We start from the raw sequence: 27,562 nt of genomic DNA on the forward strand, positions 1-27,562 counted from the left end.
ACTCAGCACATGAGACAGGGGAGGGAAATGAAGCACTCTCGCGCGACGCAATTACGCAGGGGCATTGCCGTCCAAACCCCCCTCCGATCGGCCAGAACGACTTCCTTTGCGCTGTGGGCGTCGGCGGCCAGAACGACTTCTTTTGACGTTACGGAGGGAGTATTTAAAGTCAAATTATTTAAAAATGATTGGATTGCATTGAACTACTACTAAAAAATTATCATTTATCATGTGGTGGAATAACCAATTATATTTGTATTTATTATCTAAAAGTCTAAAAGGAATGCAACATTTTGTATCTATATAAGACTAACCTTTGATTAAATATGGAAGCATATTGTTTTCACGTGGATGTTTATGGAATTAGTTAGTCAACAAACTGGTGAAGGAATACCTAGCCTGGTTTGTTACCAATTGGAGTTTAGATTTGAAGCCAATCATATCCAGATTGTAAGCAATATTTAATTCCATAGACACAAGGGAAGGAAAGGTATCAAAAGTTTAATTCCATTAATACAGAGGATGGAAATTAACCAAATAGAGAGGAATCGCGATTGAAGGCTGTTGATTTGGAAGACTCTGATCTACTCCCTTCGCAGGCTGACTTGTCCTAATCCTTTTTTGTTTGCCCCAATTAACACTCGTACAACCAGGGATATCAATATTAGCACATCAATCGCATCATTTTCCGTAGAGGCAAAAAAGAAGGATCCAAATTGATGGGTAAAATAACTAAATGAATATTTGTAAAAATGTTGTGTATATACACAGCAATCCCGATCAAGATAACATACTGGGATTGGAATAGGTGACTAATGCTGACCTCCAGAATAACAGGCGCTGGTGCCGATATCTACGTGATGCGGTATTACGAAAGGCAGATAGAATGAGGGAACGCTGGCAGCGACGACTAGGGGACAACAGACGGTGGGGGACGCCAACGACCTAAGATATTATTTCAACACTCTGATAAACAACACATCCTTCCTAACTAACAAAATAAAACTGCTATCACAACCAATATTGCAACATGGGTAGGAGGCAGACCTTGGTATTGGATGCGACTTCATGTTGCTTTTGTGGCATCAGATGCTGCCGCAGCTTTAGGCCCCTTCCGATCAGCTGAGATGTTTTATCTTGGAAGAAGAAATCAAATGGTAGCAGCTTCTTGGCGCGACAGCAGCAACAATGGGTAAATGATTAATCCTAGTGATGTATGTCTTTATAGATGCGGTGATTGGAAGGCAAGGAGATATTATGCTTTGGAAAGGTTTCTTGAGGCAATTAGGGCATTTCCAATTAACCCCTTGATTGATTGGTAGTATATCTTGATTATTTAGTATGGAAAGAATTTATACTTAATTTTTCCTCTCTATTTATACTACTCTATTTCCTATTTGTGCATAAGGAAAGAAATATGTGGGGATCAATTTTCTCATAATTATGCACACCTTTCTTTTCCTTCCATAAAACAATGTTGTCAATTATCATCCTTCGAAAACAAATAACGATTGGGTGAATAATGATCACGTCATGTGAATTAGGGAGCGAGAGATGGAAAGGATGAATGGAAAAAAGAAAAGAAAAGTGAATGTGGGTACATGCGGGTGGGTAGAGGAGGCCGTGGTGACAAAAAAAATTATTTTGGGTGGAATCATTTTCCTTCTATCCATTTTCAGTCCACCCTGATCCTATCAACCACTCAGCCTTACATGTGGGCCTTCAAGAGGTGTTTTGTGAAGTGGGTGGGTGGGTTAATTTTGGTGAGAAATGTATTAGAATGTTTCAACTTTTATAGTATAGATGCACTGCTAATATAAAAATCTGAACCTGAGCCAGCAAACATACAACAAAGTAGAAATAAAAAAGCAGTGTCAATATAAATCCTGAACCTGAACTAGCAAATATACAACAAAGTTCAAAGAGGATATACATAAACATTCAGAGAACCTGAACTAGAAACATCAAATGTAGATAATACTAATTTAATAATACAACATGAATTCAGATACATAAACATCCAAATTAATGAGGTAGAAAAACATTGGAAAACATAAGAAATTCTATCATAATACAATACATGGATCATAACATGCAAAAACAAGACATATATGAAAACATGCATTTAACTTAAAATGATAAATAGGTTATAACTCTACTTACATGACACTTCTTCATGATTTACACCAGAATACAAACTGGAACTTATAAGTTCTGAACTGTAATCCCAACAAATGGTGCATATTACTCATATACAAGAGCTATAACAATACTAATGGAATTAGTGTAAAGAACAAACTTATATCGGAGACATAAGACTAAAGCACTAGATGAGTGTATGTCAGTTTTATATGAAAACAAACATAAGTAACAAAAATAATATAAACAATTCAAGGAATATATATCACAAAATAATAGGTAGAAAAAATAATTTTTAGCTAACAGAGAAGGAGGGCATAAAGGCCCCACGCTCCACCTGAACACATGAGGCGGTTTACTACAAATTACAACAAAAAATAGTTAAATGGATAGCTACGAACAAGATGTAAAAAAGAACAAGCAGCATTGTCATAAAAAAAGTGCATACAACCAATAAAGATAAACAAGGATTTTAATATTGCAAATTTAAATTTTACTAATTCATTGAGCTGCGAATGAAAACCTTAATGAAACAAATTCGAAAAAGGAAAACATACATATCATAAGTCAAAATGTGGAATAATAAGTCAAATATTCAAAATGTTACAAAAATTTTCCATAGTTTACAAAATTTTAAGTAATCAATGAAATCGATGCAGAAGCAAGACAAATAATCCAAAAGTTTCAAAAAATTTCTATAGATGCAACATATGACACAAAGCTACCCAGACCATGAATCACTACAACAAATCTAGGAGCTCCAATAGGATATGATTCAGATGAATCCAGACCGAAGAAAATTCGCAATAAACCAAGGAGTACGAAAAGGGATATGAATCAGATCTGCCTAGACTAGAAAACGCCGCAATAAAACTAAAAGTTCGAACGAATGATGAATCAAAGGGGCCAAGACCACCAAATCGAAAAAAAACCTATGAGTTTGAATGAGATATGAATTAGAGCTACCCAGACCACCAATATGCAACAAAACCAGGAGTTTCAACGAATTATGATTCAGAGGTACTCAGACAACCAAATTGACGCAAAGAAACCGAAGGTGTTCTAGTAGAGGGTCTCGAGGCCGGCGGGCTGGCCATGGCTGTTGGAATAAACATGTCAAGGATGTGTTCCAGGTGTGAGCGCGATTATGTCACGCTATGTGCATATGTGTTGCATATGTGTTTGTGTTCCTGCAGAGTAGCTGCGGCAAGGTCGGGTCGTGAACATGCCGTGTTGTGGTCTAGGTGCACTACATGCACATGTTTGTTGGGTCGTGGCTGTTGCATTTGTTTGAGTCGGAGTATGTTGGGGGAGTCGTGTGCGTTGCGTTGATTCGAGTGAAGGAGGCTGCGTTGTCCGAGTGAGCTGGTGGCTCACGAAGGATGCCGAGCGAGTCCTTCGGTTCATGGTGTAGAGGCTGGACATGGAGAATTAGCTCTGTGTGTCGTCTTGTCTGTACATAATCCTCATGCTCCATTGTACTCCATGCAAAGTACATCTTAATACTAGCAAGCCAAGCTACATGAGCATTTGGCTCTGCTTCATCACCGACCTATCCTCTGTGCTGTCTCCCCCTCTCATCGGCGTTCATGTTCGTGAGTGTGTGAGTGATCTTGGGCAAGACCAACAATTGGTATCAGAGCGTGTGGGTGATGGAAGTAGCTTGCCGCGTACAGTCGTGGTGGAGCGCATCACTGCCATCACGGGGGAGGTCCCGAAGCCGATGAAGACAAACTACCACCAATGGGCACTCAAGATGCAGGTCCACCTGGAGAGCATGGAGATTTGAGATGCTTTGGAGATGGGTAGCGCTGAGTGCGTTAAGGATGATGGGCGCTGGCCGTCATCCTCCGTGGGGTGCCGTCGGAAATGAAGTCTGGGCTCGCCGCGAAGAAGACGTGAAGGAGACGTGGGACGCGGTGAAGAAGATGCGGGCTGGCGACGACCGCTTGAAGGCCGCAAGCGTCTAGCGTCTCATGAAGCAGTTCGAGACCTTGGCGTTCCGCGATGGGGAGAGCATCGGCAACTTTGCTATACGCATCAACAGGCTCATCACCAGTCTATGCGAGTTCGATGAGGAGATGGAGATGGAGGACTTCTATGCAATAATCACAATTTATCAATATTCAGGAGTAGCATTCTAATGTGACATATGAACTGATCAGCAAGGTGTCTGTACATAAAGAGCGGTCCATTTCAGCTGTGAAGTACTCAGTGACGTATCGTTGAACTTACGCGCTGATTTTTAATAGGAGAGTCTGGGTTTAGATTTTGCTTAAAACACTAGTGAAATTTGCATGAGTTTCTCAAATTCTGGTCAAAATAGTAGATCTATTACGCACACTTTGAGTATTGTTTGGCTTCCTTCGTCAATTTGAGTCAGTGTATAAAATAGCGGGCTATGATAATTAGCTGTAAGCTCTTCTCAACCGCTATAGCGCGCTATTGCGTCGTTATAGCACGCTATTTAGTACAACGGTGTTATAGCTACAATTGTTGAAAAACGCTATTGCGTCGCTATAACGTTGCTATAGTGCGCTATTTTGTACATTGATTTGAGTGTATAATCGGCAAAACCCAGGCTTTCAGCGGCTCTAAGGAGCAGAGGCATATTTGTCTTGTTTTCGTCAGGGAGGCGGGAGTCAGTGGCCTCTGCGTGCTGGCACGGCATGCATTAGCTGAGTCCATGTTTGTACCGAATGAAAATGCTTGAGTGAGTCCACGACAAAACTAAACTATGAAGAATCCACTTGTGTGTCTATATATATATATATATATATATATATATATATATATATATATATATATATATATATATATATATATATATATATATATATATATATATATATTGCGGGTGAATCCACTTGTATATATAATTACGCATCCTTTTAGATTCAAAAAGGGGAAAGAATTTTCAGATACTTATGATCTCCAAGCTTGTACTAATACAGAGCCCCATGACATTGTCAATTGAAACAATGAGTAATTGACCAACTTTTCGACAAACAACAATTAATCGGAACAAATAACAGCAGTAATAATCGGCTGCCTGAGTCCGGAGTAGTGATCGTTTGCTGCCCCCGCTTTGATCTATTTCGCCGCTAGTTCTTCTCCTTCTCCTTATTCTTGGACGGGACGCGGCCGTCGGTGCCGGCGAGTATGCCGTACTTCTCCTTGCGGGTGATGGTGGTGCACTCGAAGCCGAGCTGGCCGCTGAGTGTCTTCTGGATGTAATTGGCGACCTCGATGGGCGACTTGCCACCGCTGCAGGTGAGCTCCTTGGGCAGCTGGTTCAGGAAGGTGACCTCGTACGTCGGCCGCGGGTTCATGAAGAAGAAGTAGGGGTCCATGAGCTTGAAGCCGCGCACGGTGGAGCCGTGGAACATGCTCTCCTTGGTGTTGATCGCCACGGGCACGATGCGGTCGGTGAGCTCGGCGAACAGCGCGCTGAAGCGCAGCAGGAAGGGCTCGCGGCAGGTGGTGCCCTCGGGGCAGATGACGAGGTCGCCCTCCTCCAGCAGGCGGCGGATGTTCTCAGCGTCCTTGTCGCGCTCCCGCGACAGGGCGACGGCCTTGATGGGCGAGATGAGCTCGGAGAACTTGGAGATGCTGTAGGTGACGCAGCTGACCTTGCGGCGGAGCGCGACGGCGACCTCGATGGGGTCGAGCACGGTGCGGTGGTTGCAGACGAAGAGCACCCCCGGGTGCCCCTTTTTGGGCGGCGGCGGCGGGGTGCCCTTGACGATGAGCCTGATGCCCATGAGCTTGTAGGTGTAGTAGACGATGCGCTCGGGCAGGGGCAGGTTGATGTAGACGCGCATGAGCGCGAGCGCGAAGCCGAAGGGCATCCACAGGAAGGTGACGAGCGCGACGAGCGGCGTCGGGCGCTGCACGAGGCGGCCGTCGTGCAGGATCAACGGGCTCAGCAGCTGGTTCCGGGGCACCGGGCTGTACTTCTTCCTCGACGTGACCAGGTAGGCCTCCTGCACGGCCAACAGTGCAAGCATACGCATCGTGTCAGCGTGCGTCAGAACAGTCACTCCTGTACAACACTCAGTCGTAATGATCTCCATCAGCGACCTCATTAATTCTGCCATGTGACGACTGTTTGCATAGCAATAGTAAAATTAGTACCAACCACAAAGCTGTACCGCTAATTAACAGTGATGGAGCACGAGCAGCACGGGGTGGTGTTCCAGAGACCACACCAGAAAAAGGAACCAACTCAAGCATTTCATCGAAGCTGAAACACCACACGGTTGAAGTAGAAATACTATACCAAATACTAATTCCGTGTAACGAAATGGGGAACGTTGTTGGGTGCGGCTCGACAACTAGACCTGCACGTGAAGCCATACCATAGCGTAGAAGGCCACAGATGGCCGGGCAACTACTGACCACTCCAGCACTGCATCGAGAAACAGATTAGTTATACGGACAGGGCAGCGCGTCGCAGGCCGGCCAGGCTAGTGCCCGTACCGCATTTACTCCGCTGCCACGCGGAGGCAACTCACATAGCGTCCCAGTAATTTTAAGTGTATAAACTTCTTTTGTAACTCCTCAGTTAGCCGGTTCTGTAACTCCTCTTTTTATCAATGAAATAAGCACAATCTCATTTCAAAGGAAAGAAAAAAAAGCGGCAGCCTGATCTTGTCTGGTTTGGCGCTACAATCCTAGCGCTAGAAGATAATCTTTCCCGCATGAAGGATTGAATGAAATCTATTTACAAAATATTTTTAGAGATGGGTGTAAATTTTTGTGACGAATCTAATAATAGTAATTAGTCACTGATTTGCTACAGTAATGCTACAATAACCATCCTCTAATCGTACGATCAAAAATCTCATTAGATTCTTCAAGGTCACTAGCACGGGAGTTCTAAAATTGATTTTGTAAACTAATTTTGTTTGATATCGTAATTAATAATCAAAGTGTCACTATTTACTAACATACTGCAAACCTAAACCAGACCATCGTAGATCTGGCGCGCTCAGCTCCAGCTTTCATGCCTCACGCGCCACCCGGCCGCGGCCGGCCGGCTGACCTCCTTCATTGCGCCCGGTGAGGCGGGTACAGGGTGCCATGAATTCACCACCAAACAGCCGTAAAGGGTGCCGGGATGACGAGGCGGGCCACGGCGAGGCCCGGTCCGGCTTGTCTGACTTGCCGAATCAAAGTCAGCAAGCTACAGTAAATTGCGACTGGATGAACAGTAGACTAGCGTTGCTTGATGTAGCAGATTAACTGTGCCGGTTCACTGTTCACCGGGTCAATGTACCACGGCACTGTAGCACAAGATCTCGTCCATCCAACTGCAAACAACGGCAGCGACCGGATAGAAAGTCGCCGCTACAGTGATCCACTGACTTGCCGGCGAGGCCGGAGCGGAGCCGGACGGGTGCGCCTGCGACGAGAGATCCCGCGCATTCAATCCGCCCGGGCCCGGCGACGCCGGTGATCTGATCTCCGGCGTCCACGCTGGCCTATGTCCCGATCATGCTCACTTGCGCTGTGAGACCGTGTCAACGGGTGATGGCACGGCGTTTCGCGCGGTGGCAGCTGACAACCACCCAGAGTTACAAGGCTGATGGTCGCTGTTACTGTAGCGGCTTGGACGGGATCACGGGAGCAGCAGCTGTTCAGTGTTCAGAGTGTGCAGCTACTGCATGTATGTGTCATAAAGGCCTGGACCGGACTGAACTATCTGATTTCATCAGGAAACAAATGGACAGCAGGTTACGATGCCTACACACATTGATCTCTGTATGGACTACTTGTGTCAACTTTGCATCATAAACACGCCCTGAGATTCTAGATGTCTTGGATGTTATAAGACGTGTTCTACTGATCATGGTCAGACCAAATTTGCCAGCGCACCTTAAATTTCAATCTGGGTTGGCCTTCAGGCTAGGAGAAGAAAAAAAGCGAACAAGTTTCGTTTAGTGAGATTGCTACCTACTACTGCGAAAGGGTTAAGTGCTTTTATTAATTTCTACCTAATTCCAGCCTGCAACTAGTACATCATCTGTTCCCAGGTTGCCGGTTCAAGCCTAACCGTCTGTAATAGTGTAATGGGTAGTTCGAGTGCGACTGAATACCAATTCCTCCACGAGACGTCGAGATCAGATATTCAGATTATCAGATAACGCCATAACGGCATCGAACGACGATACCAATTCGACTGCTAGCCTACTTAAAAGAGTACCAATTCGTCCACCAGATCAGGTTATCAGAAAACAGCGTCGATCACACACAATATCATCAGTAACTGACGAGAATTTCGCGGGGAAATCAAGGCGCGGGAGTCGGGAGTACGTCACGAACCTTGCAGATGGACATGAAGTCGAAGTCGGTCTCCCTGTCCCCCATGCCGACGTCGGGCACCGCGTCGCCGAGCTCCCTGACGACGGCCTGCTTCTTGTGGTCCCCGACGAGGACGCCGGGCTTGACCATGAAGCCCGTGGCCTTGCCGTTCTTGCCGACCTCCAGCTCCGTCCCGACGACCTTGTCGGCGCCGAGGAACGCCCTGGCGAAGGGCTCGACCATGATCCGGGGGCTGGCCGTGATGATGTAGCGCTTGCCGAAGGAGCTGAACACCCTCCAGCTCTCCGGGTGGACGTCGCCGGCGTAGAACCTGGGCAGCACGGAGCGCGCCACCATCTCGATGCTGCGCACCTTGAGCCCCGCGACGGAGATGTAGACGAGCGTGCTGATGGCCAGCGACTCGGAGAAGAAGATGTAGGTGGCGTAGACGAAGGGCACGGAGAGGAGGAGCAGCACGGCGCGGAGGACGCTGCCGGCCTCGAGCGCCACGAGGAGGTAGTAAGGGAACGCGCTCCGGGAGATGAGCAGCGTGCCGTCCAGGTCCGCCGCCACCGTCTGCTCCGACCGCCCCTCCAAGCAGCACTCCTCGATGGGCTTGAACCTGCGGGACGCCACCATCTTGCTAGCTAGCGCTCGACCTCGCCAGCAGCAGGCCCCGGAGAGGAAGAGTGGGGTGGGGGAGGAAGGAGATCGAGACTGCGAGTTGGCAGGGGAGTGCGGTGGCTAGGCGGAGTTAATATACACGAGGCTGGTCGCTAGTCGCTGGTGGTGGTGACGGACGGGATACCAATACCATTATACCACCCGTGTGGATGGGGAGGCCGTTGCAGGCCGATCGAGCGCCAGCCTCGACGCCGAGACGGTGTATAATTGCAAGGCGCCGCCACCTTCTCCTTCTCCTTCTCCTTCTCCTTCTCTCGCAGCTAACTTGAGTGGCCATTACTTCCACTTCCAGAGAGCGATGTGCTCCACTCCACTGAAGGGCATCGTGCGCGAGGAGGTTAGCTAGCCAGCTGCTGCCTGCTAGTGCTAGCCGATGCCTCGCTTGCTTGGCTAGTCCACGCGACCACGCCGAGTGGTGGTTGTACGCTACGCTGAGCTAGAAAAGGTAAATGTCGCCGTGCGCGATCTCCTCCAAATTTTCTCACCGGCCCACGATTCCCTTTTCCCGTGCGCCGATCCACCCACATTTACGCTGTCCGAGACGAAACGCTAGTGGTTTTCCCGAGCCCGCAAGAGACGTAATCGCCGGCAGCAGCATGGGGGCGTGCGCGACTGTACAGGCGCGGGCTTTAATCGCGTCGGAATAGTTGGTTGGGAAGTTGATGGAGCGGCAGCCCATTGATTTGCGTCGCCGCGGATCAACAAGCCCCGGTAGTCAACAACTAAACCACACGACAGGAAGCTGATGGCCAACTGCACGATTGATCGACCGCTCGCCTTCCTTCGGATTACGCAAAGATTGTTTGTTGCGGAGCAAACAAATGCGTGATGTGGACATGGAGCAGACGTAAATATATGCTGCTGTGCACGGCGCGTAGACCTTTCCTACTACACGTCCTGCAGGCTGCAGGTGAGAGGGATGTAGCAATCTTCTCGGAACTGTCCTGACAGTCAAAAGGGTAATAACAACTTTGGAGCACTGAGATTCAGCAGTGTTCGCCCTTTTAGAATTGCTACAATTAAAAACTGGTATGAAGAGAGGATACACATCCTGCCCCAACTGCGTTGCCTGTTGGACGCAAGGCCAGTGAGGATCAATACTGCACGATAGATTGACGGGGTATGTGCAGAGTTGAGCCCATACGTACCGTTGCCTGTTGCAGCATGCAGGCGAAGAGCCACCCGAGCATGTTCGCCAGAGGATCGTTCCAGCATCGAAGAACTGAATGGGACTCTGTTACGCTAGAATTTGTTGCAGGAATCATCAACTTATCCAGAAAGGTCAATCCCAAGGTCCCAACAAGGGTGAACCAGGCTGCACGCTGCAGCATGCAAATATATATTCATAAACTTTGTTTTGGGTTACTCACATCTGTTGTAGCCTGAAGAAAATCATTCCGCCAATTCTTAATCCGCTCCAGACATTTGTTATTCGTCTGACGATCCATCTCTTCTAGTGTCGTTTTGATATCCTTCTAGTGTGTAGTGGATATTTTCATGACCAGAACAAATGGTTCAACTCCCAGAAAATGTTCCTTCTCACCAGAAAAGTTAACTTTCACCCGCTCATGCTGAATAATATGTTTCTGCTTGTTCAGCAAGAATATCGCAAAATACATGACAGAGAACGGTAGGTGACTTTGTATAATACCCTAGTGATTACCAAAATATTCACTTCCTAGAATTGCCATTTTATCTTGAAACTAAAAGAATGCATATAAAACTAACAAAACAATAAATCAATCCGAGCAACTCCAACTCACCTCCTACTTTTGGCCTCCTATTCCATCTATATGAGGGTCTCATCCTATTTCTCTCTCCTATTTGATAATAGTCTCCAACAGCTCTCTCAAATGATGAGAGACTCTCATTCTATTCCTAAAAGTGGGAGGGAAGGCCAACAGATTTGAGAGACTCTTAAAGTTAGGAATGAGATAGGAGTTTGGTTGGAGATGTTTTTCCCTCTTCTCTCTCCTAAATGTAGAGTAAGAGGTCAAATAGGATGTGGGTTGGAGTTGCTCTAAAGCCCTAAAAATCAGCCTCTTTCACTCTGTACCCCCATAACTACTTTACTTTCATGGCCGACCTATAATAAATGAAGAGTAAAATGCACTGGGGGTCCTTAAACTAGTGAGGGTGTGTCAAGTAGGTCCACGAACTCCGAAAATGCAGATTCGGCCCCCTAAACTAATTAAGTGTGTCACTGGAGGTCCAAAACCCCCTCTGACCGGGTCTGGCCGCCTACGTGGCCCTCCACGTCGGTCATGTACAGTATTGCTGTGTACCCCCTGGAAGAATATTATATGTATGTTGACCCCTAATGCAAAAAAAAACAAAAAAACCCTTCTCTGTTTCCCCTCTCGTCCCTATCCTCTTCCTCACTCTCTCCTCCCGTGCTAGGTGCTGCCGCCCTCACCCCTCTCCAGATCCGCGCCATGGCTTCGCAATCGAGTGTGTCGGCACCCGATCCGCGGCTATCGGAGGAGCTCCCATTAATTACTTGCACGGAGTGCGGCCGTAAGAAGGTGTTGCGGCTGAAATCGCGGCAGGAATGGAGCTTCGGGCAAGTGTTCTACTGTTGCCCAATGCACAAGGTGAGTTAGGGTTTGAGATGATATGTGGTTTTCAGAGAAGGTGTGACCTCCTCTCTCTCCTGTTTTTGTGCTATGTTGTAGCGTGATGGAACCGGCTGTCCATTTTGGTTTTGGAAAGAAGACTACGTGGAGCACTTGAAGAAGATTGGGATTCTGAATGGTGGAGAATGGAGTCGGAAGGGCAATATCAAGGATGATGATGAGAAGATGATGCTTGGAAATGGTGGAACATCAAGGAAGGAAGAAGACAGTAGTGCAGAAGTAGTTAGGCTCTTGAGGTCAATATGTATGCTGTGTTATTGCATCCTGGTAGTGCAAGTTGTCATGTTGTTTGTTCATTTGCTAAAAAGGTGAACTGAGAATGAAATCTATGGTCAGATTTGTTCATTTTGCCAAGTATGTAATGAGAAGATATGATATACAGTTCAGTTTATGTTTGTCACTTTTCACTTGGTGAACATGGTCAGATAACATGATGCCTTGCACTCCACCTCAACCACTGCCACTGCAATAGGATATATGCAGTCATTAGGATCTATCCCTACAGTAGTCAATAAAATGCCTCCAGTCTTGGTCTTCATGTGGTACCCATCTAAGCAAATGAATGGCCTACAAGCACTCAAGAAGCCTCTCTTGCAAGCATCCAATGAAAAGTAGCAAGTGCTGAACACATTGTCAACTACTTTCAAATAGAATGATGTGCTAGGGTTGCTTCTTCTCAACTCCTGACCATAATCCCATAAATGGTTGTACTGTTCTTCCTCATCTCCATGAACCTTTTTTAGTGCAATCCTCCTGGCTCTTGCCAACTTGCTCCTAGAAGGGGTAAGGTTCCATTCCCTCTGCACAACCTTAGCAAAGTTGGACAAACTCAACTTGTCATCACTCCTGAAGACCTCAATGTACTTGTCTGCTAGCCACTTAGAAGTGCACCTCTTTAGAACCCACTTTTTCTGACAGTTGTGCTCACCCTGGTATGTTTTCACCATGAAGCCTTTAGCCCTACTATCATGTGAAGCATACAATTTCCATGGGCATCCTTCAGCACAGTTGGTCCCAATCCTTGTTCTGTCATTCCTTGGCATCTTAATCTCAACTCTGTTCTTCAAACTGTACTCTGTAATTGTCTTTCTCAGGACCTCAACTGAAGGAAAAACCATTCCAACTTTAAACACTGGATTGCTTAAATCCTTTGGCATGAATGACCTGAATCTCATCGTCACTTCTCCTTCACCATCAGAGTCTGGAAGGTCCAAGTACTCCTCATCTGTGGACAAATCATCACATTCTGCACTTCTCATCTTTTGACTACCAAGTTTCTGCCTTTTAGATGTACCTTCATGTGCCACTTCTTCATCCACATTATCAGCAAATAAGTCATCATCCCCATCCTCCATGTCATACTCGGGCGCAGGCTCCCCTTTTCCACGCAATCGAGGAGCCATCCTGGGCCTTTCGTCGCCGCGACTGGGCCAGATCTGCTCCCTTTCGATCTCCGAGGTGAACTTCAGCCGTCGCTTCTCTCCAACCCCCGACGATCGCCGGAGCCCTAATCGCCGCCCTTCCGCCTCGTCGACGACAGCGGAAGACGAACGGGTGGGGTGGACGAATGCTAATTGAAACATTGAGGGAGGGCTCATTTGCATATATTCCTCACTCCGTCAACTGTTGTGTCCAGGTAGGACCGACGTGGAGGGCCACGTAGGCGGCCAGACCCGGTCAGAGGGGGTTTTGGACCTCCAGTGACACACTTAATTAGTTTAGGGGGCCGAATCTACATTTTCGGAGTTTGTGGACCTACTTGACACACCCTCACTAGTTTAAGGACCCCCAGTGCATTTTACTCATAAATGAATAATCGGCGAATGACTCACCAACTGCTACTCCAGTACAGTAGAATGCCTTGTGGACCCTCCCATCACAACCATCTGGATGAGACTTCATTGTCAATATGACCACGACCATGTGATCAGTTTCGGTAGGATCTTGATTGATTGCATATTGTGGATCTGAGCCATCGATAATGTAACCATTACCTCTTATGTTCTATGGCAACTTTGTGTTCCGTAGCCTTTGTGCCGTGAATTCATGCAGAAGGAAATGATTAACCATTCTGTTAGTCCTTCCAGAACAATATATATTTCTGTTGTTGCTCATATGCTAACCATTATGCATACAGGTTACTTTGGTGAATACTCTAAACTCTGAAGTGTCCCTGTTAATTCCCAATTCTACATGATTTTACCAATTTTGCCAAAGAGAAACTGGGAAAGAGAGTACTAGCCGGAGTAATAGCTACTAAATCGGGCACATAAGGAAAACTAGTACATGACGATGCTGGCAAAGCAGTTCATTAATGGTGACTCGTTATATGTCACTGTTAGCATGACATAGTTGTTGGGTGATACAAATAGCACAAGGTCTAGGCTACGCTATCAAGGCGACAAAATAAGCCTACCCCTAAAGATATGTCACTAGACCCCAGACTTCCGAGCATGCATACCAGAAATTATATATATATATATATATATATATATATATATATATATATATATATATATATATGTTAGCCAACACACAAGTGCAAGGACTGACCCAGCCAACCAAACGATGGGCCTAGAGGTAACAGTCAGATTTCACCCAAAATCATTTTATCATAATTTTATTCAAAATTGTCAACATCAAAGGGTGTATAAATATTTAGTAGCAAACAGGGGTCAAAGGGGAGCAAAACAAGAAACATATGCTAACCTGTGTGAGCACTGCTCCAGGAGCTGATGGGGAAAAAGTAATTGGCAGAATAAACTGGTTGTCATCATTTTTTCTAACCCTGGACCTGAAAATGTAGTATTGTTTTAGCCACATCAATTTGATTCTTAAGAAGAATCATGAGGGTGACTGGCAAACAAGAACAGGATTTACATAGTCCTGAGCTGCTATTAACAATAGTCAATACCTCAAAAGGTAGGCAGATTGCAAGTATTGGAAGGTGCATGTTAATGTCCCATTTGTACTGATGCACGCACCACCAAAAATTTACTAATGACAGTTAAAGAGTACTCCCCGTGGAGGCAAGCTCCAGATTGGGCATATCGAAGAGAACATTGACATTTCATTTATCAGTGACTTGAGAGTGGGAGGTACTTGTTATTAAAACACCTTATTCTACAAGAAATATCAAAACACTCCTAGTAAAATAGTTATTAAAGAATAATACTGCAAAGGTTCAAAATTTAATGCCATAAAGCACCAGGATTAAAATTATAGTAAACGCAACACCTTATTCATACACCAGACTTTCAAATTTTACAGGCCTTCAGCTATAAGATTCTACAAAACAAAAGCAATGCAATTTAACAATTTCGGTGGACATATAGTACCCCTCATTGTTAGATGTTGCACAGAATAAGCAACCAGAAGGTGCATGGACACAATCTTCGGGAAGAAAAAACTTCGAAAAAAGAACAACATCATGGCAGGTCACAAGCTACCACTACCATACTAGGGAGCTAGTGTTTTCGAAAGTGTCAATCATGTTTACTACTACTTAAAAACATCAAACATGTATCAGGGAAACTGTTCCCTTTTAACTGACGACAGCAATATCACTGACAAAAAATTATGATGGACCAAAAACAAGCGCACATCCTGACAAACTATTGTCTGCCACAATAAGGAAAGGGAAGACAAAAACGGTTAAGAAAATGACATTAGAAATTCAGATCTACTTTCCGTGCAAGTAATATAAGTTGTAAACGCATGCAAAGCGAGTAGGCTGGTGTAACTAACAGGAAAATGAGGTGATGTGCCGTGACTAAACCATGCAACCACTATACCGGGGCAAAGGAAATTAGTGAAGTGAAGTATTACAAGCAACTCTTATATGTAGCATAGGATGCATAACAAGTAATCCCTTCATCCCTATGCCAACGAACTGAGTGCTCTCCAAAATTTTCACTATAGTTTTACTACTTACTAGCATTTTGCTTGGTCTTCGACGTGTGCCTTCATGAGTTCAGTGCTTCAGGATGGGTATCAGCCATCCGGCTGGTCCGAATCATCATTCAGAATTCTCCCTGCCCTTTAAAATTTTGGCACCACTTGTGGTCAATCGGTCATGCAGAACTTACATCAAGCTACAGCATATGTTCGAATAAGCATTCCTGAAACAATTCGCTAGAATTTGAGGACCGAGCTGGGAATCGGGCAGCCCACCCGCGTTCGAGCGCCGGCCGGTGCGGTTGGCTCATCTCCTTTTCATATGATGGGCCAGTGTTCCTGGCAGCTTTCAAAAAACAATTCGCTAGAAAAATCCGCCTATCTGCAGAAATCGGTGACTTTGAACGGAGGCACAGGTATTCGGACGCCGCGGCTCTAAATCGAGCGGTTAAATCTATAGAAGGGGGAGGAGAAGATACGACATCGGTTTTACCTCGCCACCTCGGTGGGATTAGCGTTGGCCATAGTTGTCGGAGGTAGGGGTGGGCAGATTACCCGAAACCCGAAGTCCGAACCCGAAAAACTCGAACCCGTACTCGAAAAACCCAAGCCCGAATAACCCGAATGCTAATTCGGGTTCCAGCTGTGACGGCTGTGACGGAACTGCCAAATTAAAACTCTAAATTAAGCATGATGACCGTCATTTGAACACATCAGACGCATTAGCTTAATGACTTAATTTGGCGACCTTTTCTCAACCCACGGCCCGATCGAAACAACACCGGTAGTCCAACGCGAAGGTGGGCGCAAATAGTACAAGCACGACATAATACTCAAAAATACATACACAACACGACTACGAAACATTCAGTTTTACAAACCGAGTTAAAATATACATATAATTTTACATGAGTTGCATAATTTACGAACTTTACACCGATGTACTGAAGTTCGGATAGAATAGATCCTGCCACTACACTAGCCTGCAAAAGTCCTGATCTTTCATGACCGGTCGGACCGGTTCCTCCACCCGGTCAGATCGGTCCAGCCTGGCCTAAACCCTGACTACCGTTCAGACTGGTCCACTGACTGGTCAGACCGGTCGAAGCAAAAACTGAGGAGATGCACACTCAGCCCTTAAGGGTGCAATCCACCGACTTCCTAATCTAAGGGTCTCGCTCCACCACCTCCCACCCCTCTGCATCACGGCGGATTAACTTGACACAGCAGGGGCAGAAGTCAACGTCGGTCTGACCTGAAATAATTGTGGCAACAAACCTTGAGTATACTAATACTCAGTAAGGCTTACTCGACCATTGGGTATACTTAGCCCACATAATTAGACATGCAAAACTTTTTGGCTAGTGGTTGGTTTTGCGGAAAAGAAGCAACTACAAGTGGGTCCTTATTTTCCAAATTTTTTCCAAGTTTTAGCTTCATTATAAAGTAATCGATTTACTAATCCTCTATGATTTGCAAATCTACAGCAATCATGTTGACCAAATCAATAATTAGATAATATCAGCCCGCATCTCATCTCATTTATTTCATTTCCTTGCTACGATGTGACCAAGAGATCAAGGCTCTCATAACCGCGAGACACGGCGAATCGATCCAATTTAACCTTGCAAGGTGGACCTAACCAACACAGCACGCATAAGCCCCGTCGGACCACACGCACCAACCATTCCCCCCCCCCCCCCGCCTCGAACTACAGGAACCAGCCCAACGACATATAGTCAGCCGAGCCCTACGAGAGACCACCAAAAGTAAATACGTACAACCCGTTTCTCCGCGGCCACTCAACCACCCTAGGAGTTGGGTGCGGGTTCCTGTACTTTCAAAGCAAGGCAGTACTGGGCTTACCGGTTTCGACTACCTCCTACTCCCGGCATGCGGTTAGTACAATTCAATCCCCGATCAATACAGCCGACAACGGAACGGTCCTTAATCGACACAGACGGATATTCACACTTCTCGTCCGGTCCACCATCCCTTTTCTTCCAATTGGAACATTAATACTCTTGTGTCGGAATATAAATAATTCCTATATCTCGCAAGTAACAGGAAATTACTCGACTTCTACCGAGTCCTATTAGCATGGCAAAGCTATCGACCTACACATTCTAGTGTAAGACTCTGGGAACCTAGGAATTATGCAACTAAGGTTTCAAACAATTCATGAAATGTAATGCACAATAGTGTATATATATATATATGTTTCATAAATTTAAAATACTGGGTTATGCAATGGGGCTTACCTTCGGTTTGCTGCTCGGTACTGTGGTGAACTAGGCCTTGGGCCGGGTTCTCACGCCTCGCCTCCTGTTGGGCCTGCTCCAGCGGCTCTTGTGGCTCCGCAACCACCTCGTATACCGCCTCCTCTGTCGTGGCTGCTACACGTATGCATATGCATATGACATGAGAAATGCATGCATGATTTATAAATTAATAACTAACCAATACCCAAAAATAATTTCTAACTATTTATACTAGCTACCCCGGACTGTACCTTCTCATCTCAGCTAGACCGGTACACCCGACCGGTCAGACCGGTCCGACACGGCCACCCACTGAAACTCATAGAAAGTCGGATGATCCGCCCATAGGTCGGATGATCCGGCCCAATAGTACTTTTTGCCTCTGCGAAGTTCCGGATGATCCGACCCTGAGGTCGGATAACCCGAACCCCTACTACCGGTCAGACCGGTCCATCCGACCGGTCCAACTCAGACTCAGAACTAGAATCCTTATTGCGACGATTCTAACCCACCAAATTTGATACACTTCTATGCTCTAGTTGAGTAACTCCTATGGAGGTGATCCACCAAAGGAAATCACTAAAAGATACCTAAAAAGAGAGATCAAGCCATCCAAGCAAAAACACCTTGGATGAGCCAATCACCTGCAAATTCTAAAATCCATCTAGGCTCTAATTCAGAGATGCTAATGGAGATATTTGACCAAAGGGATTCTCTTGAAACTATATAGAACAAGAGATCAAACCATCACAAATTTGCTTACCTTGAAGAGCTTTCCCCCCACGAAAACTTGCAACCCACAGCACCCCAAGGAGGAGCACGTGAAGAAGAAGCTCCCCCACATCGATTTGATCTTCCTTGGCCTTGGAATCGAGTTTGATGAGGGGTTTTGGGGTTCTAGGGTTTGGGTGAGGGAGAGCTCGGGAGAGAGAGTGAGAGCCAGAAAGTGACGGTGAGGAGGAAGAGAGAGCTGATGAGTGAGAAAAGGGGTGGTTTAAAAGATGTGGGGCCACATAACCCCATGTCAGCCGGTTCAACCGGTCTGACCGGTCGCTCCGACCGGTCCACCCTAAGCCAGCCCAAAATGAGTGAACTCTTCCTCTAATGAACTTGTCGGCCGATTTTTGAAGCTAATGACCATAACTAGGCTTAATTATGGACGATTAACACCCGAAGTGTTACACCAACCCACGGTACCCGAAATTATTATGGGTAATTCGGGTTTCAAATCACGGTACCCGAACTACCCGAAAAAACCCGAACATCAGCCAATCCAACTAATTTTTCAATCAGCCCAGCCCACCTAGCCCCTTTCCTTGCCATCCAGCCCATCCAGCCCATTGCAAAGTTCTAACCCTAGCCTCAGCACTCCACGCAGGCCTGGAGCGAAGGAGCATTTGGGCGCCGCCGCCTGACTGCCTCACGACCTCGCCTCCCGACGCCCCGCCCCCACTCGCGCTCCCGCCGGCCACCAGTGAAGTCGAGACGGTCGCCCGCCGCCAGTGAAGTTGGCGCCGCCGGTCTCCGCGTCGCCTCCGGGGCCCTCGACGCCCTGGCTCCGCCCCTGCCGGTGAAGTTGCCGCCGCCGCGCCGTGGACGCTACCACCACCGCCGCACCGCCAACACCGCCGGTCTCCGCGCCACGCCGTCAACGCCCCCGCCCCCGCTGCGCCGCCGACGCACCGCCCTCGCCGGTCTTCGTGCCGCACCGTCGACGCCCATACCCTGCCGGTGAAGTCTTTGTTCTTGCCGATCGGGTAGTTCGAGGTTATCCGAATCCAAACCCGAATTTTCGGGTACCCGAAATGTCGGGTTTCCAATATTTCGGACAAATTTCAGGTAACAATTTTCAAAACCCGAAATTTCTAAAACCTGAAAAACCCGACCCGAAATTTTCGGATTACCCGAATGCCCACCTATAGTCGGAGGCGGCGAGATCATTGAAAAGCGCCGCCGCCCGCTGCTTATCGAGAGGTTAGGGATCCGGTTGCGCCTGCGCGACTAAATGGGCCCGGCGATGACATCAGTGGCGGACTGGGCCACTATATGGACTGTGTCACCAGTATGGGCTAGATTTGTAGTCTTGTTACGGCCCACTCAAAGCCAAAAATGTTGCTTTGGTTATTTGTGGCGTACGAAAGTAGTAGATAATAAAAACCCCCTCAAAAAAAGTTGGTAACGAAATAAAATCATACACTATCTTTTATTATACTCCCTCCGTTCTTAAATATATGACATCATTGATTTTTTCCTTCGTTTGACTATTCGTTTTTTTACAAATATTTATGCAAATAGCCAAATCTTCAAGTTAGATTCAGAGTACTCTTGATAATAGACATAAAGGTGCTCATTTAATTTTATTTAACTAACTGATTAATTAAATAATGTTGGTCAAAGTTGAAGAAAAAATCAACGGTTTCATATAAAAAAACAGAGGGAGTATTCCAATCCAATAGACAATAGTTCTAGGATCGATGTGTCCTGTGTCCACAGTTGGTCCGGGTCGCCGGAGATATTGGAGTAACTTTTCTCGCCCCTGGCCGGATGACTTGTACTGCCCAAATGATGAAGGTTCACTCCAGCGCCGCTAATCTGTACGGCTGAAATCACTACTGCGCAGTCCGCTGTATGCGCCGTACAGAAGAAAAGGCGTAGCTTGCCAATCAACTGCGGCCCTGTTTGCTGTTTGGTTGCATAGCATGAGTAGCACGCACAATTTCTGAAAAAAAAATCTTCAATGCATGGAGTACTAAACGAAGTTTATTTGCAAAATTTTTTCACGGATGGGTGTAATTTTTCACGACGAATCTAACGACAGTAATTAATCGATGATTTGCTACAGTGATGCTACAGTAACCATCCTCTAATCGTGCGGTCAAAGGCCTCATTAGGTTCGTCTCGCGAAGTAGTATAGGGTTATGGAGTTAGTTTTGCAAATTGTCTTTATTTAGTATCCCTAATTATTGGTCAAAATTTTTGTGCTAGTCATGCTAACGCAAACCAAACAGGGGCTGCTTCTCGCGCCATCGAGTTCTTTCCATTACCCCCGCCGCCTCCGAAAATCATGAGCAGGCTGAAACGTGCGATGGCAAAGAGAAAAAAGCGAGCTCTGAAATTTCAGTAACAAACAACATCCGAGAGCACAACCGCGACCACCAAATGCACCTCACAAGAGATGTAAGCGGCGTGACGTCACCACAGCAGCAGGTGGCGCCTACCACGGATCGCCAAGACCATCTGCAATTCTGCACCACACATTCGCGGGGGCAGGGTGCTCCTATACATATTGTGAAAGATGGTTAAACAAATCATCTATAAAGTCCATTAAAATTCAGTTGATGTTGAATTAGTATTTTAAAAATGTTGAATTAGTATTTTGAAAATGTTGAACGAGTATTTTAAAAATGTTGAATCAGTGTTTAGAAAATATTGACCTCATATTTTCCCCACCTTCTTCTCCGACGCCGGCAACGAGCGGCGGGCGGCGGCGTCGGAGCTCCGGCGGTCCAGCACAGGAGCACATCGGCCCGCTCGGCGTAACTCCGGCGTCCAGCCGGCGGCGGTGCTCCCACACAGGCATGGCGAGGACGCGCGCGGGGGAGGCTCTGGCGCCGCGCGTGCAGCAGCGGTGGTCGCGGCGCGCTAGAGGTAGGCGCAGCGGCGGCGGGGGGCGTGGCACGCGGAAGCAGCAGGCGAGGAGCGGCGGCGGGCGATGGTCGGTGCGCAGGCGGCGGCGGGCATGAACGGCGACACGGGATAGAGAGAGAGGGAGGTAGGGGTGTGAGGAAGATAGGGTTTGGGATATGGATCCAACTGTTGTTATTTGTTTATACGAATCTCAAACAATGGAACGTGGGAAAGAATAAATCTTTCACCAGATATATAGGTTTGGCGGCGGGCAGGGGCCACCGTCCTGGGCCCGCGTATCGAATTCAGACCAGGGAGGTTGGTGCGTGGGCCATGCACGTGGGCCATGCGTGGCCCATCAGGCTGCCGTGTCCGGAGATCCGGTCGGGGGCCCGACCGACCGCAGATGGACCGATCGCGCCGGCGATTCGTCCGCTCCCGTCCCGTCAAGTTGCGCGCCGCGACGATCACCATCTGGTGCGCCCAGGTCGCCAGTATTTCTGCTGCTGCTCCTCCTCCAGTCTGCAGAGACTCGCTGCAGTTTCCTCAGAAGAGCTCTGAATCTGAACGCGTTTTCATCCACACACACAGATTCACAATCTTGGGGGTGAGAGGGTGTGTTTAGTTTTTGAAAAAATTTGGGTTTTGACATTGTAGCAAATTTCGTTGTTACTTGATAAATAATATCCAATTATAGATTAATTAGACTTAAAAGATTCATCCCGTGCTAATCAGTTAGACTGTGTAATTAATTATTTTTTTTAATTATATTTAATGCTTCATATATGTGTCTGAAGATTCGATGTGACGGATACTGTGTGAATTTTTTTGGAAACTAAACGGGCCAGAATCGCCTTCCGCGGCAGCAAATCGTTTCCTCGTCGCGCCTGGCCCAGATCCAGCCTAGCATTCATCAGATATTCCGTGGGCTTTTCGAAAGATCTGCGTGTTTTTTGGGAATATTCGTAGGGTTCATATGCACCTCTCGTCTGAATTTGCTTGCGTGGCAGATATTTGCTCAGGAAAAAACGTCGTCAAAATTCTTGATATCTTTGGCGTTGCTTACTTGGAATTTGGAAAGCTTGGCACTTGCTAGGTTGGTGCTGACATGGCAGATTCCAGTTTATTTGGGTCTGGAGTATGAACTGTTTACTGTTGAGCTGGCATAAATTCTATGTAAGATGTACTCCTACAAGCCTATCTCTCAGCATTCGTGTTAATTCAGGGTGACAGCACTCTCTGTATTTCCTTTTTTATTTGTCTACCTTGCACATCGCGAAAAGTATATTATAGCCCTTCAAAGACAAATATTACAAGATGTTCCCGGAAATAAAAAAATGGATGGTGCAAAGAAAAATTTCCACGTGTCTTTTCCCTGGTGGAGGTACTTTGGCGATGGTCTCATCCAAACAACCGTTGCGAAAATCTTGATCTTCCAAGTAGCACAACAGTTTCTTCGGATAGCAAGGAAGGTTCTAGAATTGATGGTTCACTAGTCACGCGCGCGGCCTGACCAAGAAAGGCAAACACCCAAGCTTCCGCGGACATCGCAGCCAGGCGTGTCCGTGGGTGAACAGTGGAGGCCCTAACATGAGTTACACGTTGAGGACTGGAGCGAGGATAGGTGGCACGGTGATCGGAGCTTCAAGGATGCCCGGTGACGACGGGTTAACCGCACCGGGGGATAAGAGCAGGACGTGTGAGATGGAACTAGGCAGGTTGGCGCGCTTTGCGCGCCTGTAGCAAAAGATTTGATGTAAAATAATAATAAAAATATATTATTGTATATTACAGTTAAAGCAATATCGTGTTGATATATTTTGGCAACGTGTTGATGTATTGAATGAAGTGTGATAGGTATAGTTGATAGATTGTCATATAATTATATTTTGCGAGTTTATGAAGTGGAATTAAAATCCAATAAGTAGTAGGGGCTAGCACGTGTAGACGTAGTATATGAAATATGGTTATTGTTTTCATGTAAATAAATAATTAAATATATTTTGTGGGTGGATTCCAATTGAATATTATGTGGGTAACACCTAAATAACACACAGGGCCCACATGGGCCCTGTATAAATAGTACATAGAAGAATTTATTTTGTGTATGTTAGTAGATATAATTGATGGATTAGCTTACACTAATTATTAATTTTGGTAGAAAAAATGACACAGGGCCCACATGGGCCCTGTATAAATAGTACATAGAAGAATTTATTTTGTGTATGTTAGTAGATATAATTGATGGATTAGTTTACACTAATTATTAATTTTGGTAGAAAAAATGATAGGGTTAGAAATGAATGTATGATTCAATTATATTTTGCGAGTTCACAAAGTGAAAATAAAATCCAATATATAATAGAGGTAAATGTAGTATATATTTTTTTTTCATAAAAAACTAAACATTTAAACACATGGGGGCACTTTTTAATTTTTTTATTTTTAATTTCGAATTATATTTTTTTATTATGAACAGTACCCGGTGGGCCCACATAAATAGTTTTTATTTTTTTATTATGAACAGTACCCCCGGTCCCACATGAACAGTACATTTTATTATTTTTTAAAATGATGAACAGTACCCCCGGGCCCACGTGGGCCGCGACGCATGAGCGCGCGCCAATTCCTGGCGCGTTAGTATAATAATCAATCAATGGTGACACGGACACACACGGCGAGAGTGACGAGCGGGCTGCCAGGGTGGGAATCGCTGGGGGGCGGTGTGGAGATAACTGAGGGGTGGCGTCGGATCGTCGGCGATCGCTCATCAACGGCGTCTCTGTCGTCCATCGAGTTATCCAGCTGAATAGCTGTTGCCATTCAGATTCAGACGACCTTTGCGTGCCTGAACAATGTCAAAGTCGACGTACTTTAAGCGCTCCAATGGCGTTCTGCTGAATCGCACTACAGAATACAGATTAGCAGAGGCTGTGATGCTTTGTTCAGCAAAGTAGCACAATTAGTGTCTGCTTGTTGGTTGGCCTTGCAAGTTGCAAGCAGACATCCGTGCAAGACAAACGAGGATGATACCTGATTGGTTACTGACCATTCCCTGCTCGAGAGGCCCTGAACGAAAATATCTGAGGTTAGGCGAGCAGCAAACTGGCAGCATGCCATCGCGACGCCGACTGACGCGAACCGACACCAGAAGGTGTGTGCTGAATCTATCGCAGCAATTTTACCGGGGCGGTCAAAATTCTGGTTCGGCCTGATAGCAACACCAGCTGCTAGAAGGCTGCGCGCCATGGTTGGAAATAGGCCGCTATAGCCTCGCTATAGCCTGCTAATAGTTTTTTAGAAGATCTACCGCTACGCTATACAATATTTGTCCGCTATATCCGCTAAAGGAGGTTTTATGAGATTTAGCCATGCTAAATGTCCGCTAAATAGGTTTTTGTGAGACTTAGCAGCGCTAAATGTCAATTGGGTACTGTTGGGCAGTTAAGAGACGTGTTAGACTCAAATTTTAGGTGTTAGACCAACGATACTTATAATTTGTATGAAATTATTTATTATTTTATCATTCAGCTAAATGATTTAGTTTTCATTATAGTCTGCTATAGCTTCGCTATAGCTATTCTATAGTTTTTAGAGAATGTTACCGCTAAACATCATAGCCCGCTATTTCCACGCACACGTGACTGGTCTTCGTTAAGCCACTGTTGGTCATGTCATGTGGTGCGGCGAGCTTTGTGGCTGAGCAGACGCAGGGCTCACGCCGGCCGGTCATGCCGCTGTCGTCGCGTCGCGTCGGCACCGCGGGGGTGAAAAGGAAAGTTTCGAGACGAGAGGAGCTTGGGCACGGAACGCGCGGCGACCGTCCGCATCGCGGACGCGAGAGATACATGTAATCTGCGGGAGATACACTGACGTAGCCACCTGTTTAGGCTTCGTTCGATCTCAATCGCGCCGTGCCTGGGCTGTATATCATGCATGATGTCATGAACGTTCTGGATCGCCATCGAGCCAGTCGTTTATGTCCAACTCTTCTTCTTCTTGTTTCGACGCGTAGCAGGAGGAGAAGCTCGTACAAACTCTTGGAGAATTCAGATAAATTGCGTCGCAGCTTCAGTGCCAAGTTGCTGTAAATTTTGCGTTGCGGTTCAGTGGTCCAGCATCTATGATGCAGGAGTTGGACTGAGAACTGCTATTCTTTTGGTGAAAGTTGGAACTGATAAATGGAGACAGTTCAAATCAGGTATGTAGTTTATGACTACTGAGCTGCACCGATTTGATTCTGAACATGTGGATGTCGTTGGAGATTTCATTGGAATCTACCGCGTTGATGCCGTTTCACTGTCTGGGCGTGCAGCCAAAAACAGCAGGGGTGCAGGCATATCAAAATCTTTGCACCCACACATGTTGAGATCTAAACGTTGAATGAACAGGAAGGGGACCTTGATGGACGTTGCTAATTAGAGCGCGCGCCCCAGAAGACAAGTAGCGCTCGATTTCAGACAGAGCGTGCATTTCCTTTTTAGGAAATTTTTCTCATCTCTAATTTTCTAGTTTTGGAAATTTATAATTTATGCACGTAAATTTTACGTATAAATTTTCTTTCTAAATAACTTTCTAGCGAATATTTTTCCAGCACAATTTTTATGATGCATGGAAATTTTACACATAACTTCTTTCAATGAAATTTTTACACAATATTTTTTAGCATAACATTTCATAGCATACAACTTATATGCATAACTTTTTTTCAGAAAATGTATCGAAATATTTTATTAGTGTAACTCTCATGATAAGTTCTCGCAACTTTTACGCATAAGTTCACTGTCCAACTTTTCGGGAAAATATTATCTGTAAAACTTCTTGAACAACATCTACGCATAAGTTCATTACCCAACTTTCCGAGAAATATTTTTTAACATAAATTTGATGAAAACAGTTATCGAACAAAACTTCCTAGGAGACACATAATAGAAGGCAAAAATACTGAAAAGGGAAAATATAACACTTGATTTAATACAAGTCAAACTTAGAAAGGGAAAGAAAAAGAATATCAACTAATACATGTGTCTATCACTGTGCAGCACGTACTCTATGTATTGTACTCAAAACTAGTCTGTGCCTGACGTCAGCAGAGCATATCCAGTGCATCACGAGAAGGAAAAAAAACGTGCACGAAAAAGGGAAGAACGCGCTTCCGCACCGGATCCCGCAGCTGTCGGATCGGTCGTTGAAAATTAAGTGGCGCGCGATTGCCAGAATGGAATCGCGGACCTTGATGCCTGACCCCACAAGGTTGCTGCAGTCGTCTACCAAACTCCTTTTGCCCGTAAACTTCCCGAAACGGTAGAACACCTCGCTGGATCGAACGGCAGCGGCCCAAAAGTCCGTGCAGAACAGATCGGCAACGCATGATGCGAATGCAGCTCTGTACTTAAAGCCTTACAGTTCAGACATTATAGCAGTACTCGATTAGTTGGTAGATTCAGTCCCTCAGTCCCGCATCACTCTGAACCGTTCATCATTTTTCATCTTACGACGCGGATTGAATACCGTGTCTTCATCTATAAAAACCGACGGAAATCAACTTGTTACCGACGGAGATCCCTTTCTGTTTCTTTCTCTCCTTTTCACCCCCCATTTGGAGGTGAAAAGACAAGTCGCTCATCTGATCTCTGCCATTACCCCGCGGGGGCTGTGAAGTTGCCCTTCGAGCCCGAGGCCATTTTCAGAATTTTCCACACTGGGCACTAGCTGGAGCACAATGGTACACGTACAGCAGGCTACCGTCAGCACACCAACGCCTCAGAACAGCAAAGGAATCATAGACGGAGGAACCAAACAAGCATCGGCATCAACAGCAAGCGGGGAGAGAGCAAATCACAACCCCCTGTGCAGCGCCCCAGTGATGGCGATCCAACTTGCACGCCCGTTGCTTGGCAGCTTGCCCCGCCGGGCCCCCGTGGCGCGCTTCACCTGTCGCTGCCGGCCCAGGCCCCCGGCGCGCCATCGTCGTCGCCTGAAATGGAAAAGGACTGGTCCTCCTCCGCGGCG

The 27,562-nt window shown here is 46.2% G+C and overlaps 2 protein-coding genes across 2 annotated transcripts; both read right to left on the reverse strand.

Annotated features, from left to right (window-relative positions):
- Positions 1 to 5,011: 5,011 nt before the first annotated feature.
- Positions 5,012 to 9,207, reverse strand: LOC120673650 (glycerol-3-phosphate 2-O-acyltransferase 6-like). The gene is made up of 2 exons (XM_039954600.1): positions 8,467 to 9,207; positions 5,012 to 6,125 (listed from the first exon to the last, which is right to left on the reverse strand). The coding sequence occupies exons 1-2, from the start codon at positions 9,082 to 9,084 to the stop codon at positions 5,244 to 5,246; spliced, it is 1,500 nt and encodes a 499-aa protein (XP_039810534.1). The 5' UTR covers positions 9,085 to 9,207; the 3' UTR covers positions 5,012 to 5,243.
- A 2,962-nt stretch (positions 9,208 to 12,169) lies between these two features.
- On the reverse strand, positions 12,170 to 13,168 carry LOC120675067. Its single transcript, XM_039956157.1, has one exon. It carries the CDS (start codon positions 13,166 to 13,168, stop codon positions 12,170 to 12,172), a length of 999 nt encoding a protein of 332 aa, XP_039812091.1.
- Positions 13,169 to 27,562: the final 14,394 nt, after the last annotated feature.

This window comes from Panicum virgatum, chromosome 5N, assembly GCF_016808335.1.
Source record: "Panicum virgatum strain AP13 chromosome 5N, P.virgatum_v5, whole genome shotgun sequence".
Lineage (NCBI taxonomy): Eukaryota > Viridiplantae > Streptophyta > Magnoliopsida > Poales > Poaceae > Panicum > Panicum virgatum.